Below are 18,714 nucleotides of genomic sequence, written 5' to 3'. Positions count from 1 at the left end.
TTAAATCTAGCCCAGACTTAGGACTTGCTGTGGGAAATAAAACGCAGGGGAGTGATGTTGCACTAGTCCAGAGGCAATGCCTCCAAAGGCCTTGTGTGTTTCTGTTTACTCTTATACCCTGCCATCACCATGAGAAAACCCAGGATATCCTGTTGGAAGGTGAGGCATGTGGAAAAGAATGTATCATTCCAGCCACTGGCAGCTTAGATCAGCCAACCCTTTGATGCATAAACAAGCCTAGCCAAAGTCCACAGAGCCACTCACCAAGCCCAGATCCCTGAGAACAAGTAACTGTTCTAAGTCACTGAGTTTTAAGATGGTTTGTTACACAGTGAAAGCTAACTGATACATTATTCACCACGGCAAAAAAAAAAAAAAAAAAAGAGTGAAACTTGTTAGACTTCCTACACTTATTTTATAGTTAAGCATTACGTTAAATTCCAGTTGTATAATGTTTACCATGATATTTTTAATGCTTTCAGCCACTAAAGGTCTTTATCGAGCTCCACTCTTATCTGCCCCAAATATTTAGCTTCTGAATAAAGTATTATTCAAAGAAAGACTTTTACTGCTAAGAAAAAGTCTAAAGACCACTGTAGGTAACCTGCTCATTTTCCCAGATGCCTGAGACTCACAAGGAGAAAGGGAATTGCCGAGAATCATGACTGGAGAGAGGATGGTCCAGGACTTGAGAAACTGGCCTTTTCAATGTGCTTCATCTGCTACCTGAAGGCACCTGCTCTGGTGCACCACGAGGGGTCAGAATGAAGCCACCCACCAAGGCCAGTATCGGTGGACCCCGAGACAAAAGGAAATTAGCCCAGACTCCAGGTGGAAGCCCCTCATAGATGTTTCCCCCTGAAATACTGCAAAGGGCAGCCTCCCATATCTTTCCTGCCTCCCACATTGATTCTTCATTGCATGCACACAATAGTCACATAATAAATACTCGCCAGATGTCTCTAGTAATAAATTATAACTCCCTAAAGGAGTGGGATAATGAAAATACTGTCAGGGCACGAAGGCTCTGAAGCATTCAACAGCAGAGGTGTGCAGAAAATTAATCCTTTTTCTTTTCTTTCTTCTTCTCCCCCTCCCTTCCCCTTGGATGCCAACATGGGCAGGTGTCTGCAGGAAGTCTCTTTATAGCACAGTAAATGGGATTTTAATGAATCCTGAAGGAAAGGAGGGGCAGCCACACCACAGAACGTTTTGCCTGTGCCCAGCTGGTATAAAGGCCCCTTTGGATGAAATTTACCCCAACCAGACTAATGGGAGTGCAGAAGGGATGCTGTGGGTCCCCCATATCCTCAGAATGCCAACGGGACCTGGGGCTCCTGTTAATCTTTTTAGCCAGACTGAATTCCATTCTGTTCTTATAAAATCCCATGTTCTGTCTCACAGTTGGGCTTGGCAGATGCCGTGTCCCCCACTGGGAGCTCCTCTGTCTCCTCCACATAGTGCTCCTCCCTCTCCTGATCTCAGCTTACACACCACTTCTTCCAGGAAGCTCTCCATCATCACCCTCAGGTCTGAGCTAGGTGACTGTCTTTGTGCTCCACAGTCCACTGTGATTCTATCATTAAGCTCTGCACATACTGGAGTGTATTTGTTGGTGACTGGCCCTTTATTTGTTTGTAGACTCCACTAGACATATCTTTATACTTGGCTAACTGTGTCCCTGGTGCTTAGCATGGTGCTTGGTATTTAGTAGGTACTTGGGGTAAGGGTTTATTAATAGAGGAAGGGAGGAAGAAAGGGAGGGAGGAGGGGATGGAGGAAGGGAGGGAGGGAGGGGGGAAGGAGGGAGGGAAGGAGGGGAGGAGCCTGGGGATGAAGGACAGACGGAAAGAGGATGAACATGCTACCTTTCAACCTGCAGCATTCATGAAGCCTCTAAGAGCCCTGAGACCTTTTGGAGTCATGAACTTCTCTCTTGTGATGTTCATATTTGTAATCTGACAATGACTCAGCATCTCTCTCCAGCATGTCTGAATAATATATTCATGATTTCATAGAAAGCAGATCTTGCCGGTCCAGGGTCTTGCCAGCCAACAACAGAGCTTGTAGAGCATCCAAATAGTCTTTACAAGGCAGCTTGTTCAAAGCTCCCACCTGACAGATGGAGAAACTGAGGCACAGGGCAGGGAGAAGAATTTTCCTGGGTCTCCTGGCTAAGTATTAGCTGCATTAACTAAATCTTTAGAGCATTCTGGGCCTGATAATGTTATTTGGGTCCAAAAAAGCTGAAAAAGTTGTGCAAGAGTCCTATATAAACATAAGGGTAAGGCAAGGCTGTAAGTCACACCTTCATCTAACTTTGTTTAGTTAAGCTTTACAGTTGATAAAGCTTTCCTGCAAACATCTCATTTGATCCCACCACCAGCCAGTGAGGAGGGAGGGGCAGGGTTATTGTGCCTATTTTACAAACAAGATAACCAAGGCTCAAGGAGGTGAAGGGCTGTGTCCCAGGCTACAGTGACTGTGAGTCCCAGAGTCCCATGATTGCGGGGAGGGAGGTAAAAATGACTTTCCATAGTTTCTGAATGTGTGCATGCAACTGAAGATGGGGCTGCTTTGCAGTCTGGTTGCTCATTTATTGGACCCATCATCCAATCTGTCATGCATATTTAGGAAATGAATCCAATTAAAAACACAAAAGTTGTGAGAAAAGATAGGGCCTCTGCGTCAAAGGTGTTTTGCTGGGAAATCAGGATGACCTCTGATGAGGCGACAAAGACCAAATGTACAGCACACAACAATCCAGAGCCCTGCCCTGTTCATCATCATCTTTTATTCATGGTAGCGGTTATTAGAGTTAACATTTTCCTTATCACAGAACGGTGTTCTCCAGCAAAATGCTGCAGAAACAAGGGCACTGAGTGGCCAATAAACTTGCTGAAATCCTACAAATCACTAATAAGAATTGAGGGCTAAGAAATACCTTCCATCCTTTTATCAAGTTTGGTATGAGTTTTTTTTTTTTATTTTATAAATATTTTTTCCTAAGATGGGTGTGGGTATTTTTTTTTAACTTAGCTTTTTAAAAAAATATTTAAAATTTGCTAGTTCCTTTTTTAACCATCTCTCTTTAGGGGCAAGCCACCTTGATCAGAGAAAGAGATAAAATACAGTTTGTAAAAAAAAATAAATAAATAAGTGTTATAAAATACTCACTGTCCTTTATCACTGAAGGAAGGCAGAGAAAGGAGAGAAAGAAAAAAATGAATAAAGTTAGGTAAGAAATCATAACAATATCAATACTGTCTGGATGCAACACTCACGTAGCTTGAATTATGATGACCTACTTCCGTTTTGTTTCAGCCATTATTACCTTATTTCAGTATATCTAAAACAAGGCTGCTTCAACATAGCGTTATGAAATCCACATCTTTGATTAAATTGACCAGCCAGTTTGGCTTATTAATTAACTGAGCTGATCATGTATGTATTTGAATAATGGTTTGAGGGCACTAAAAAGGAATCACTGAATGATCTCATGGCCATCATCATTCTTGCTTTCTGTTATTTCAAACACTGGGAGACAAGAACCACACTAGGTAGAGCAATCGGCCCTGAACAGTAGACCTTGTAGTTCCCCAGTTTGGGGAAGCAAGTTCTTCCGCTCTAGACTGGAGACCATCATCTCCGTTTATGAGGCATGCAACCAAAAGCAGGTCATATCGTCTCTTTGTGCCTCAGTTTCCTCCTCCCATGTCTGGCACTCTCTGGCTTGCAGACTTAAATGCTAGATAGAAGTATCAACTGTCAAAGACCAGCATTTCTCCCCATGTATTCTTAACATGAAGAACTGAACTATTGCCCTAACCAAGCAAGAAGAAGACGCATTCATTTCTCCCAAATTCCCCTGTTGTTGGTTTCAAACGTGATCGTTAAATTTAAGGAGGGTGAGAGAGAAAGACATTTGAAAATAACAAAAGCAGGAAGCGTATCTGGATAGCCAGCAGTTAATTATGACTAGATTTGTTAATTTACTGGAGAAAGACATTATAAGTGTCTGCATTAGTTCACCACCACTGCAGCAGACTAGATAGCATGTGTGATGACTGTAATTCACCCATTAGCATTTATTGGGAAATAATTTTAATATCTGAAGAAGAGGCAGCAGCAATCAAGCCAGCCAGATGCACTCAGAATGCCAAGATGTTTCATGGGAGCCCAGGAGCACTTTAATGAAATGGCGTCCAGACTGTTTGGATAATATTAATTTAATTGTAAGGCAAATTGTTTGGCTTCATATCGACTAAAGTAAACTCTGATGGATGGAATTTTAATTAACCGACATTTCTTAAATAAAATAAATATTTTACCCCATCCACCCTTCAGGCAACTGTTTGTCTTACAGAGACACATTTTTTGGCTGAGGAAATATTCTCTGCAAAATAAGTTTGGCTCCAAGAAGACATCATGAAAAGAGCTTTGGAAACTAGCAATTTCCTATGAAAAAAGGAAACCAACAGAGTTCAATAGTGTCTTCAAAACTGTAAAACTTGTAGAACTGGAGGAGGTATTAGATAGAAGAAGTAGTAAACAGACATGAGACATTTGCTGTGGAGTATATGGGTGGACTAAATATTCAGAAAGACCCTTCACCAATATAAAATTAGATCCTAGAAAAGTTAAAGCAAACTTAAAAAAAAATGCAGCTCTGGGATTTCTAGAAAGTAAGGAAATTCTCCAAAATCCCTCTCCCTTTCTAAACAAATAAACCAAATAGAATGAATTAAAATAAAAACTTTTTCTCTTCAAAAGACTCTGTTATGGAAAAGGAAAGGTAAGTAATAGACTTGGAGAGAGTATTTGCAACATGTATATCCACAAGGGATATACATAACATATCTATAACATAAGGAAACTTGTAAAACTTAATAACAAGAAGATGAATTACCTGATTTTAAAAATGGACAGAAGATTTGAAAAGATACCTCAACAAAAAGTTACACGAATGAAAAAATTTTATATTAGTATGTCTAACATCATTAATTATTAGGGAAATGCAAATTAAAACCACAATGAAATACCACTATACACACAAAGAATGTTAAAATTAAAAAGATTGATCATACCAAGTGCTGCTGAGGTGGTAGGGAAGCTGGAACTCTCATCTACTTCTAGTGGAAATTTTAAATGATACAATAAACTTGAAAAACAGTTTGACAGTTTCTTAAAAAGTTAAACTGGCATCTACCATGTGACTGAAACACTCCACTCTTAGGTAATTGCCCCAAAGAAATGAAAGTATGTGTCTATACAAAGTTTTATTTGTACTAGCCCAAACCCATGGTCCATCAAGGGATGAATGAGTAAATGAACTGTGGCATATTCACATAATGGAATAATATTCAGAAATTAAAAGAAACAAACTATTGATATACAAAACAATATGATTGGATCTCAAAATAATTACACTGAGTGAAAGAAGACAGACAGCTCCCTTGCAAAAAGGGTACACACTGGATGATTCCATTTATATGAAGTTCCACAAAATGCAAATTTATTGCTAAATAGTGATGACTTAGGGATGGGTGGGGAGAGGGAGGGGTAAGAAGGAGGAACTATAAAGGGTAACAAAGAAGTTTTGGCAATGGATGGATATGTTCATTATCTTGATTACTGTGATGATTTCATGGGTATACATGTTTTTATGGCTGATGGTGGCTCATGCCATTAATTCCAGCATTTTGGGAGGCCAGGGCTGGAGGATCACTGGAGGCCAGGAGTTTGGAACCAGCCTGGGCAACATAGCAAGACCTCGTCTCTATTTTAAAAAAACTTATCCAGGTGCAGTGATGTGCACCCACAGTCCCAGGTTCTCAGGAAACCAAGATGAGAGGATTGCTTGAGCCTGGGTGGTCAAAGCTAAAGTGAGCTATGGTTGTGCTATTGCACTCCAGCCTGTGCAACAGAGTGAGACACTGTCTTTAAAAAAATAAAAATATGAAATTATCAAATTGTGCTTTAAATTACCCTAATTGTGTACTGTTGAAGGTATATTAATTATACCTCTATAAAGCAATTTTTAAAAAAGGGAATCCAGCAAACTGAATCCAGAACAGGGAGCTGTGAGCAATAAACCAATGCAAATACCAACATTACATTCCAGGGGCTGACGTGGAGCTCCTGACAGGGTGCAGAAGCTGAATTGGAGACCCTCACATGCAGCCAGCACCCTCAAAGGGAGCTAAAGTGTTTCTGGATGACCAGAACATCTCACTCCTGGCAGAAGGAAGTATAAATATCTCTGAAGAAAAATGTTCCCAAGGTAGGTCCCTAGGATTCTCACAGACTGAGCATTCAAAGTGCAAGTAATTATGAGTGAAAATCTGCAGGAAAGACAAACAACAGACCTACACGGTCAGAGGCTTCAGGCAGTGGTGTGCTGCTAAATGGTTAACAACTGACTCTCTGGGGAAAGAGCCCCATGGAGGCTGATTTCAAATGCCAACATGATGTGACTAAACGAAGAGCTGGGAAGAAATGTACAGCAGCATACCTTTATATAGTATTTCCACCTTACAGGCATAATAGACATAAATAACAGAGAATATCAAAATGTAGTAAAACAGGTCAAGTGCAGTGTCTCACACCTGTAATCCCAGCACTTTGGGAGGCCAAGGTGGGCAGATCACCTGAGGTCAGGAGTTCAAGACCAGCCTGGCCAACATGGTGAAACCCCGTTGGGAGGCTGAGGCAAAAGAATTGCTTGAACCTGGGAGGTGAAGGTTGCAGTGAGCTGAGATTGTGCCACTGCACTCCAGCCTAGGCAAAAGAGCAAGACTCTGTCTCAAAAAAAAAAAAAAAAAAGATAGTGAAATAATTGAGACGTGTTTAACTTTGAGTATTTATCACCATTGTGTGTAATATGATTTAACTATAAATATAACTTTATTTATTCATTTCAGAGAAAGGGTCTCTCTCTGTTACCCAAGCTGGAGTGCGGTGGCATAATCATAGCTCACTGCAACCTCGAACTCCTGGGTTCAAGCAATTCTCCTGCTTCAGCGTCCTGAGTAGCTGAGACCGCAGGCATGCACCATCACATCCAGCTAATTTTTTTAATTTGTTGTAGAGATGGAGTCTCACTGTGTTGGCCAGGCTGGTCTCAAACTCCTGGCCTCAAGTGATCCTCCTGCCTTGGCCTCCCAAATTGCTGGGATTATAGGTGTGAGCCACAGTTCTTGGCTAATAGATATCTTAATTTTTAATAATGGCCATGTTTATTAACTGGCTCGCAAATCCTGAAAATTTAACATCCATTCTAATGAGCTTTTATGGTACATATCCAGCATGCCACTGATTCAGGTGTAATTATTGGATACAGAATGTGAAGTTACTATATGTGAAATATTTAAAGAAATAAAATGTAGATTAAAAACAAGAAAGAGGCAAGAGATTAAAAATGGTCAGGAAGATACTAAAAAGAATGAATAATTTTTAGAAATCAAATATGTAACTACTAAATTCTAAAATGCAATGGGTGGTTTAATGGCAAATTAATATGCTCTAAGACAGAGTATAGCCAGGATGAAAGACGTGAAGAAATTACCCAAAATACAGCAGAGAGGTAAAGAGATATAAAATATGAAGGAGAGAACGGACAGAGCAAGACCCCAACTCAAAAGAAAAAAGTGAGAGAGAGAATAAGCAACATGGAGGTCTAATATTTATCTAATCAGATTCCAGATAGGGAAAATAGGCAGAATCGAAGAAAGAAAAATATTTCAAGAGATAATGCTGAGAATTTTCTAGAACTAGAAAATTTCTAGAATTTTCATGCTGAAAAACAAGAATCCACTGTTTCAGGAAGCACAACACGCACCAAGTAGAAAAAAACAATAAGAAATATACACTTAAGCACATCGTGCTACAGAACATCAAAAAGAAGGGCTTACGTGGAGGGAAAAACCGTCTACAGAGGAAGGGCAATTTGTTGACTTAAGACTCTTAACAGACACTTGAAAGCACAACCAATCCTTCAAAGTCCACCTAGAATGCTGCAACCTTCAAGAACAAGGGATAAATCAATGTTTTAAGATACACACAGTCTGAGAGAGCTTACCAACAGAATTTTACCAAATGAAAAGCTGTACTTCAGGAAGAAGTAAAGTGGCCCCAAGAAGGACCAAGATTCAGGAAGATTTGAACATTGAATCAAAAAACTAGAAGACAGGCAAATTAAAAAAAAAAGTCAGTATAAAATAATAATGTCTAATATATGGAGTTAAATAAAGGATTAAACTAAGATACTAGAGAAGAGTCATATGTAGGTAAGGAGGGTCGGAATTAAGATGTTTTAAGAGTGTTTTAAGCACCTTGTGTTGTGTAGAGGAAGAAGTTGAGACAGTGAGTAACTCCAGACATGATTAGTTATGAATGGTAACACTTTAGGGATAGCCGTGGATATCATAGGAATGAACCATATGACTTTGAAACCAATAACGAGAAAAATGGAATTTGTAAACCCCCAAGCCTAATTAACCAATTAATAAAAATAAAAGGCAAGGAGAGAAACAAAAGAACCATAGAAAAAGAGAGACAAAAACAATAAGAGGGTAGAAAAGTTAAACTATATAATGGATCAGCAAACTATAGCCTGCAAGCCAAATACAGTCAGCCACCTGTTTTTATTTAAAAAAAAAAAAAATGCCATGCCCATTTGTGTGCATACTGCCATGGCTGATTTTGCAATGGAACAGTGAAAGTGGAGTAGTTGCAATGGAGACTTTATGATCAGAAAAGCCTGAAATATTTACTATTTGGTCCTTTACAGAAAGAGTTTGCTGATAATTACAGTATCCGTAAAGGGATTAAAATCATCACCTAAAAGACAAAGATTACCACACTGAATTAAACAACAACAAAAGAACAAAATCTGGCTAAAAATACCCTTTATACTCTCTTACCTGAAATGTAAGAGGATTAAAAGATTAAAAATAAAAGGATAAAAAAAAACCTAAAAGCTGATGTTGTTTTTTAATATCACAAAAGGGAGTTGAGGACAAAAAATCATTATTAGAGATAAAGAGAGACATTACATAATGATAAAAGGTTCAATTTTTCAGTAACATAGATCAACTCCAAACCTGTAGCCATCTCACAGAACCACAAGGAGAAATTGACAGATCCGTGGTGATTGAAGGAGATTTCAACATAATACAAGCAGACTAAAAAGCAGTAAATGTAAAAAAATGCTATAAACACAATTAATAATCTCATTTTGATATGTGAGTGACCTTACAAACAATAATTATAGAATGCACATTTTTCTTATGTACTCATTGAGCATATCCTAAGATCTGGTTATAAGCCAAATCTTAACACATTTCAAAGACTAAGTATCATATAGGTCATATTCTCCAACTAAAATGCCGTTAAATTTGAGATTAACAACAAAAAAAGTAATAAATTAAGAATCCTCAAACATCTAGAAATTTTAAAATATACCTCTAAATCACTCTTGGGGTAAAGTAGAAATCATAAGGGAAATTTTAAAATACATAGAAATGAGAAACAATGAACATACTATATGTTGAAGCTTGTGGGATCACTTGAATGTGGTAATTTGGGTATCACATTTATAATTACTAATATTAGAAAAGAGGGAAGTTTTATATTAAAGAGGTAAATATACAACCCAAGTATTTAGAAAGTTATAGAATACACTTCAGAAAATGAGAAAGGATTATTTAATAGAAATTAGAACAAAAATTAATCAGACAATAAATGACAGGGCAATATTAAATAATAAGAAAGGCATTCCCATTTCAATCTCCTTTCCAACCTTATGTACTTCAAGGAGAAAGTGCTCATATGGCTTTAACACTTCTCTATCACTTGCTAGTTGCCTTTTTAAGTGGGAAGCAAGTCTCAGGCTCAGAGCCTCTGTGAGGCTACAGTTTATAGCTAGAATGTAGTAACATTTTTTTTTTAAATTATTTGTCTTCATGGCTACCTTTGTTCATAGAAAGCATGAACTAATTATCCACTTACATCCATTTGTGATTTAAAAAGTTCTTGTTAAATAGTGTTTACATTTTATAAGTAGCCAATTAAGAGAAAATAACAATAATGTTATTTCATAGATAAGGTAAAAATAGTAAAAGTGGTGCTCGAATGACCAAGTTTAGGGAAACACTGCTCTCCAATAACGAAAAATCTTTGCCAAAAAGCCTTTGTAGGCTGGGGGTGGTGGCTTACACCTGTAATCCCAGCACTTTGGGAGGCCAAGGCAGAGGATCACTCGAGCCCAGGAGTTTGAGACTAGCCTGGTCAACATAGCAAGACCCTACCTCTACAAAAAGAAATTAAAGTTAGCCAGGCGTGGTGGTGCATGCCTGTAGTCCAAGCTACTCAGGAGGCTGAGACAAGAGGATTGCTTGAGCCCAGGAGGTCAAGGCAATGAGTTATGATTGCACCACCACGCTTCAGCCTGGGCAACGGAGCAAGACCCTGTCTCAATAAAAAAAAGGAAAAAAAAAAAAAGCCTTTCTCTTTGGGCAAGCCACAACAACTACATCCTGACATTTATTCTTTTTACAAAAATAACCATATCCTCAACTGTCCTACCCAGAATTTAAACTCTTAAACTGATCCTAAAATACTGTCTAATGTAAGATCGACAGAAGTTCACAGTTACAGAAACTTAGAGGTCATCTGTTCCAGGGAAACCAACTGGGATGGGTAGGTAACAGAAATGTCCAAAGTAGGCCAGGTATTAGAGACCAACAAGGAATGATGGGGACTGTGGAAAACTGGAGAGCTCTTGCCAGTCTAAACATATGAGCTGCTACTTGTCTTCTGCTGAACTGTTGGCAAAATTGTGGTCCAGTGTTGTCAGGTCTTCTGATATTTTGAAGACATGTCAGAAATCTGGACTTTCATGTGAAATCTCCCAATTTTTACATGATCAGGCCCAAAATATAAAAAAGAAAAAAACATACACACACTTCTGCAGGTCAGAGTCTGCCAGTTTGTAATCTCTGATCTAGTGCAACTTCCTTATTTGACCGATGAGGGAACTAGGGCCCCAAGAGGGGAAGATATTTGCCTATCATCACACAGTAAATTAGCTCATATCCAGAACTAGAACCCAAGCCTGGTTCTGACCACCAGGTCAGTTCTCTCTCCAGTCCACCAGGCCACCTATTCTATGAAGCATGAAACTCAGGATTTAATCTTGTTCTTCCAACCTCACAAAATAGTCAAACTAGGGGAGATGTTTTCATGACTAAACTCCCATTAGGTTCCTCTCCCCCTTCCTCAGGGAAGGAAGCTATTCCTTCTTTTTTTTCAAGTGTAGAACTGTCAAAACCTCATCGACTCAAAGCAAGCCACTCCCAGGAAGATGCAGCAACTTACTTTGACTGAAGGGGCCGGTCACTGGGGTACATCCAACGGTTAGAACTGTTGCTGAACACGGTGTCAGTCATGGTAGACGTCTAGTGCTCCTGGAAAACATCAATCCAGAGAGGACATCACCCCATCATTCAGCCATTCCTTAGTTCCCAAGTCCCTGCTTTATGCCGCACACCCAGTGGGATAGAGAAGACAGAGAACTAAATCCAGTTTCTTCATTTTCCAGATGGGGAATCTGAGACCCTAAGAGGGAAAGTGTCTTGCTGGAAGTCACAGCTACCCCGTGGCAAGAAATGCACCGGAGGGAAGAACCCCCTCACCTAAATCCAAGCTCTTCCCATTCACTGTTGAGGGAATGTTGAGGGAAGCCCACTGCACCCCCAGCAGTGTGTGGGCCAGAGTTCTTAACTTGAATCCAGGGTCTTTCTACTGAGCAAGTCATCTGACTTAGTTGTTGCGGAGTCATCCCTGCCTTTTTTTTTTTTTTCATTTTATTTTTCTTTTGTTTTTTTTATTATACTTTAAGTTCCGGGATACATATGCAGAATGTGCAGGTTTGTTACACAGGTATACATGTGCCTTGGTGGTTTGCTGCACCCATCAACCCATCATCTACATTAGGTATTTCTTCTAATGCTATCCCCTCCCCTGGCCCCCCACCCCAGGATAGGCCCTGGTGTGTGATGTTCCCCTTCCTGTGTCCATATGTCCCTGCCTTTAAAAAAAAAAAATGCTCTACATCCAAGCTATCAGAAAATGGTATTGGCTTGATCTTTAAAATAGATTTAGGATCTGCCTACTCCTTTCAGCCGGCATTGCTACTATGCTGATCCAAACTGCCACTATCCCTGCCTGACTTAATGCAATTGACTCCTCCTTGGTCTTTCTCCACCTACCCTTGTCCCATTTCATTCATTATTCATAATAACCACAAAGTAGAAACAGCCCAGTATTCACCAACTGATGAGCAGATCAACAAAATGTGGTATATCCAAGTAGCATTGTTCTGCCATAAAAACAGATGAAGTATTGACATATGCTATGACATAGGTGAACCTTGAAAACATGATGCTAAGTGAAAGAAGCCAGACACAAAACACCATATATTTTGAGATTCCACCTATATAAAGTATACAGAATAGGAAAATCTATAAAAGATGAAAATGAGATTAGTGGTTTCCCAGAGTGGGGGAGGTGCTGGGTGCAGGGTTTCTTTGTAAGGACAGTGAAAATATTCTAAAGTTGATTATGGTGATGGATCCACAACTCTGTGAGAATACTAAAAGCCATGGAATTGTCTACTTTAAATGGGTGAATTATATTATCTGTGAGTTATATCTCAGTAAAGCTGAAAAAAGTGGTGCCACCACTTTGGAAAACTGTTTGGCAGTATCTGTTAGCTAAAAGTCCATCTACTCTGTGGCTCAGGAATTCTACTCAGGTATATACCTGAGAAATATACTCAGGTATAGACCCAAGAAAAAAGTGCTTATGTTCTAAGACATGTACAAGAATGTTTATAGCAGCTTTATTCATAATAGCTTAACACTGGAACAATCCAAATGCCCATCAACAGACAGCAGACAAAGCCATTGTGGTTTATTTGTACAGTAGAATGCTGGTGAGCAATGACAGAGAAGCTTCTGATACAGCGCATGTAACACCACGGATGAACCCATAGACGTTATGTTTAGTGAAAGATGCCAGGAACAAAAGAGAACACGCTGATTATATCGACACAAGAGTTAAGAAAAGACAAAGCTATTTGGTGGTGACAGAAATCGGGGCAAATAAATTGCTTACTTTGGGGAGGCTATTGATTCAGAAGGGGCAGGAGGGGGCCTCCATGGGGTGAAGATATTCCATATCTTGATCTGGGTGGCCACTAACCAGGTATATCCATCTGCAAAAGCCATCAAGCTAAACTCTTGAGATGTGAGTACTTTATGTCCTTCCCTTCATCCCAAAAAAGCAAGTCAGTTATGTCACTCTTTTGCTCAAGAGTCTTCAATGGCTCCCTGTTGCTCCTAGACTAAAATCTAAACCCCTTAGCACACGCTGGCTCCCTGCAGCCTCCTTCTCTTTTCCTCCCACTCTTCTCACACCCTCTTTCCCAGCCCCAAAAGCCTTCCTGCTGCTCCCTCAACGTCCCCAGCACATTCCCACTTGCTCTTCCCTCAGCCTGGAAGCCTTCTTGCAGATGCTTGTCTGGCTCCCTCTCTCCCTTTGTGTAGGTTTATTCCTAAATGCACCTTATCCAAGAGGGCCTCCTTGACCACTCAATTTAAAATAGCTCCCACAGGGGGCTCGGTGTAGGGAGAGCTTCAGGATAAATAGCTAATGCAGGCAGGGCTTAACATCTAGGTGATGAGCTGATGGGTGCAACAAACTACCATATGGCACACATTTACCTGAGTGACAAACCTGCACATCCTGCACATGTACCGTGGAAGTTAAAATAAAATATATATTTTTTTAGGAAAAAAAAATGACCTAAATAAATAAATAAATAAAATAGTTCCTACTCCCGCTTCTCCATTCTGGCCTCCTTTACTCTGATTTATTTTTCTTCCTAGCTCTTATCACTACCCCAATTTAATATAAGTTGTTTATTTTTATGTTTGTGTCTTTGCTTAGAGCTTGAATCCCCTTGCTAATATGTAAGCCATGCAGAACTTTTTCCGTTTTGTTCACTGCTTAATCTTCAACACTAGCATAGAGTCTGGCACCTAGAAGGTACGTAATGAAAATTTGCTGAATGTGTGAAAGAGTCTCCATCAACACTGTCAGTGCGGCTGAACTCAGCCAGGCTTCAGTTGTCTCTGAACCTGCCGCCGACCCCACCCCTCTGAAGGTCCCACCAAGAGTAAGGGGGAAGAGACCACGTGGAGATTGCAGTAATTATTTTAAAAACAAATAGAAAGTACATTGGCGTGTCTAGGGGGTCCTGATTTCCCTGTAGGTCTTGTTTTCTGTGACGCTGAATAGATGAGAACTTGGGAAGTGAACACACAGTGACCTCCCTCTCCTGTCCTGTATCCTTTGTAATTATTCAAGCTTTGTGTGTGAGAAACCGGAGGGGAATGCTGGTTGGACCCATAGCAGAGAAGGTCCCTTACAGTAAAGCTATTTCATCGGCTCCCATGTGGTTAACATAATCTTCCCAGATTAATATGGGCATTTCATTGTTTCCACTTCAAAAACAGAAAGGAGAGACAGCTCCTGTTGTGAAAGAAATTTGCTGAAAAAGAACTTCAATGTCTCATTATTGCCTGTGGTGAGAGCTGAGCAGGCTTCCCTGGAGCCCCCCACCTGGAGGACCCCTGGCCCCTGCTGAGTGCAAAGAGGCTCAGTCCCCGAGAATGAGCTTCCTAGGCTGCTGTTGGTCTAGAAAGCTGAACCTGTAACTGAAGGTTTCATCTGCTGCTTTGCAGCAGAGAGAAGACACTGGCCTTGGAGATCCTGGGAGGAAGGTAGGTCTGGGATAAGGGAGACACATGATCACCTCCCAGGAACTCTGATCTCCAAATTCCATCATCCTCAGGGCAGAATCTGGCCTGCTTGCACTCTCCTTTGTTCAGTCACACACACCAGGGGTATGTTTCCCACTAAAATTTCACCTGCAAAGTCTAAACTCACTGGCTGACCATCCAGTGGAAACCACCCAGCTCCATCCCTCCAGGCCAGAAGCCACCCTGGACAGCCCTGGTTATTTCAGCTTGGCCACTTGGGACTCTCAATGCATTTAACATCCCAGGATTGGACTCTTTATCTAGTGCTTACCCCAGTCTACCAGGCCTGGACCAGAAGAGGAAAATGTTCAAGCAATCAAGGATATTTGAACAACTAGAGAAACAGGACCAGGCACAGGAGGGCATGTGTCCACTGGCAGATCTGGGATGGAGGTGGAGATGCAGTTGGGGGGAGGCACCCTAATAGTCACTGTTGATTCCTCATCTGGATACCCCCTACAGCTGGTGCATCCTCCCAATCCCAGCCTCTAGGAGTGTTAGCCACGAAGGGCTATACTAAGGGCTCATAGCAGCACCATTTTCCAGAGAATTGCCCTCATCCAACAGGAGCTGCTTTGCCCAGAGATACCAGGGAGCAGCACAAAGCCAATGGCTAACAAATAAGAGGAGGGTAGAAAAGTACAGCCCCCTTCTTCTAGGGCAAGATGGCTTTGTGCTGCCATCACACTCCAGAGCTCCCCAAGGATTGGGCTGAGGCCAGACTTCAGGTGAAGCCACGCCCTCGCCTAGCTTCCTCTGCTGCCCTTTCCTGCTTCCCTCATTCCCTAGCAGGTTCCTCCTTGGAGCACTCCCTGAGTCCATCACTAGTACAAGAATGCACATCTCAGGTTCTGCTTCTAGGGAACTTGACCTTGTGTGGGAGGAGACAGGAGAATCTCAGGGAAGCATGGTTCTGCTCCACGAGCTCATTACATCACCCCTAGTGGTCACTTAGCCATTTTCTAATCCAACAGAGCGTGATCCTAAAATGTTCTCCTAAGATGTTTTCCTACTGGCCTGCAGATGATACTTCATGAAAGCCAACTCTTCATGAGGAGTTGAGGGTGAGTCAACAGAAATGGAGAAAGTCTAGTGGTGAACCTCAGACATTCTCAAACCGCTCCCCACTTTCCCATCACTCACTACAGAGAAACCATTGTCATAATAGACTGGAGGCCTGAGGCCCAGGGAGCACCAGAAGAAGGAAACCAACCATGGATACAAGAAGCAAAAGTATAAACGTTAAGTGTCACATAAATAGTACCAATTTCCAGCCCTAGGACCACTGCAGAAACTTGGCATCACTGAGCCGATAAGTTTAGGTAAGCATCAGCTACACTCCCTAGCACACAGCAAACACTTGTAAAGTGGTAATTCTCTTTTCCTGCTTCTCCTATACTTATCGTGTATAGGATGTTGACTTTACAATTTTTTGAGCACCTGCTATGCACCAAATTCCATACCTACATTATTTGCTTTACTCCTTACAATCCTACTCCAAGGTAGATGGTATTATCCTCATTTTACAGGTAAGAAAATTCAGGCTCAGGGTGGCTAAGCTACTTGCTCAAAATCACACAGCTACCAAGTAGCAGAACTGGGGTTTGGACCCTGACTCCAAAGCCCATGTGCTTACTCACTACTCTGTTCACACCCATTCATTGCCCCTGGGCTTTGGATTGTTGGGTTCTGATGAGTGTCTAGAGGATTGGTGATTGTCCATTCCTGGCCCTCTGGCCCCTGGGTGCATTCTCACCTCTCAGCCTCAGAGACAAACAGATACCTACCCACCCAGCCCTCTCCCAGGCGACTCTGAGAGATCACATACTTTGGCTTGGGTAAGGCCAAGGCAGTGGCTTAAATCCAGCCCTGCAGCTGCAACTTCAAAAGCATAAAATGACTGGACATAAATTCCAGTCATAAAGCATAAAATGTAGCTGGACAGAAATTCCCCTACAGTCCTTGTACAAACTCTAAAGAATCATCTACTTTCAGTAACAAAAGAAGCAACAACAACAACTGAAAGTTCAAATATCAAGGGCCTACTCCATGCTAAGCACCTTTCGAGTTTTATCTCCTCGATCCTCACAATAGCCTTATGAGGTATGTGCTCTTCTTGTCCCATTTTACAGATGGGATAACTGAGTCGAGGAAAGTTTAAGTGAACTTTCCAAGGTCCTGCTTAGATTCCTTCAATCAAACAATCTAAACGTCTAATAATAAGCACTGGATAGCTGGATGAATCTGAATCTTAGACTGAATCTCAGACTGCCACAAAGACTCTGTCCTAACCCCAGATAACCCAGATTCCAGGGTCCTCCCTTCTCCTCCTTTGCCATTGGTTCTGCCTGCTTCTCCCCTGGCTCTCTTTAGCATCGCTTGCTAAGGAACAGTGGTTCCATCCCCCAGAATCTCCAAGGTTTTCTGCTAGTTGTAGTTGAATGGAAAAAACAACGCAAAGCCTATTTAGTTTCTGAGTTGCTGTGGCAGGTGTCTGAATGTGACCCAGCGGGGTTGGGCTGGCAGGGATTTTATGCAGCACTTCAGGGCACTGCAGGGAACCAGCAAGAGCTGCAGCTGTCTGCGTGGAGTTCAATGCCACAGTTGGCCTCCCTATCCCAATGGTCTTGGAATTAAACCAGATGCTTTGCAGCAGAACCTGCAGCCACAAGTTTGGACAATGCCCAGACAGTTGCATCTCTTGATCTCTTTCCTTGCCCGTCGTCTCTTCCCCTGAGTGCAGTACATCGCTGCTCAATTAGGTATCTGGAAAAACTCACTCTGACTATTTGATGGGGTGGAAAATGTACTTTAAAAAAAAGGCCTCTAACTGGGGGAAGCAGGAGTGTCCATGAACAGAATCCAGGCCGAAAATGTTTTGTTTGGCCCATGAAGGGTTTTTTTTTTTTTTTAAGGGTAAAATTCAATCAATATCTTAAAAGCACAGGATTTAATTAAAAACACAGATTGCTGGCTTCTCTTGGGAAATTAGAAGAATTAAAAAATATTTATGGAACATTTACTATTACTATGTGCAGGACACTGTTCTAGGCACAGGGGACATAACATTAAAACAAAGACAAAAATTATTGTCCTCATGGAACATACCTTCTAGTAGGGAAGACTGACAATAAGCAAACAAGTAGAATATTAAATGTGTCCACTGGTGATGAGTGCTTTAGAGAAAAATAAAAGAGGGAAGGGTGATTGGGAATTGGGGGGGAAGTGTGATTTTAAATAGGTGGTCAGAGGGAGCCTCACTGAGAGATGCTATTAGAGCAAAGACCCAAAGTGGGTAATAAACTGAACCACATGGCCATCTGGGGGAGAGCATTTCAGGCAGAGGAAAAAGTAGGTGCAAAGGCCCTGGGGCAGGCATCTGCTTGGTAAGTTGGAGAAATGGCAAGGAAGACAGAGTGGTCGGAGTGAAGAGAGCAAGAGGGAGCTGAGATCAGAGTGGTGGTAGGGGAGGGTGTCAGATCATGAAGACCATGTAAACTTCCAGCCTGAGAGATGCAGGAGACCCAGAAAGCCTCTGAACAGTGACGCAAGCTGAGTATATTCTATTCCATCTCAAATATGCATCCAGATTTGACTATTTTCCAGGCTGTTGGGACTTCTACACACCCTTACTATGACAAGGACACTTGAGACACCAAAGAGAAAGACGGCCATCTCCTGCTTTGTCTACTGTGCTTGATGGAGCCGAGTGCTCCTTCACTTGCCTGCCCGCCTGGTCATTCCTGCCTTCTCTCATGGGACCCCAGCAGCCCTTACACATCCAGTCCCATCCAGACGGTATAGGCTGCTGTTGGCTTTTCCTCGT

General features: G+C 41.5%; 1 protein-coding gene across 3 annotated transcripts in view; it reads right to left on the bottom strand.

Annotated features, from left to right (window-relative positions):
• RPH3A (rabphilin 3A) overlaps positions 1-18,714 on the bottom strand; it is a 344,016-nt gene that overhangs the window by 62,035 nt on the left and 263,267 nt on the right. For 2 of the 3 annotated variants that reach the window (XM_054526605.1, XM_024256359.3), the window contains exon 3: positions 11,380-11,468. In XM_054526605.1, coding sequence (XP_054382580.1) covers positions 11,380-11,450 — 71 coding nt within the window. In that variant the 5' untranslated portion in view covers positions 11,451-11,468. 3 annotated transcript variants of the gene reach the window in all.

This window comes from Pongo abelii, chromosome 10, assembly GCF_028885655.2.
Source record: "Pongo abelii isolate AG06213 chromosome 10, NHGRI_mPonAbe1-v2.0_pri, whole genome shotgun sequence".
Taxonomy (NCBI): domain Eukaryota; kingdom Metazoa; phylum Chordata; class Mammalia; order Primates; family Hominidae; genus Pongo; species Pongo abelii.
This window is presented reverse-complemented; position numbering and strand designations above follow the sequence as displayed.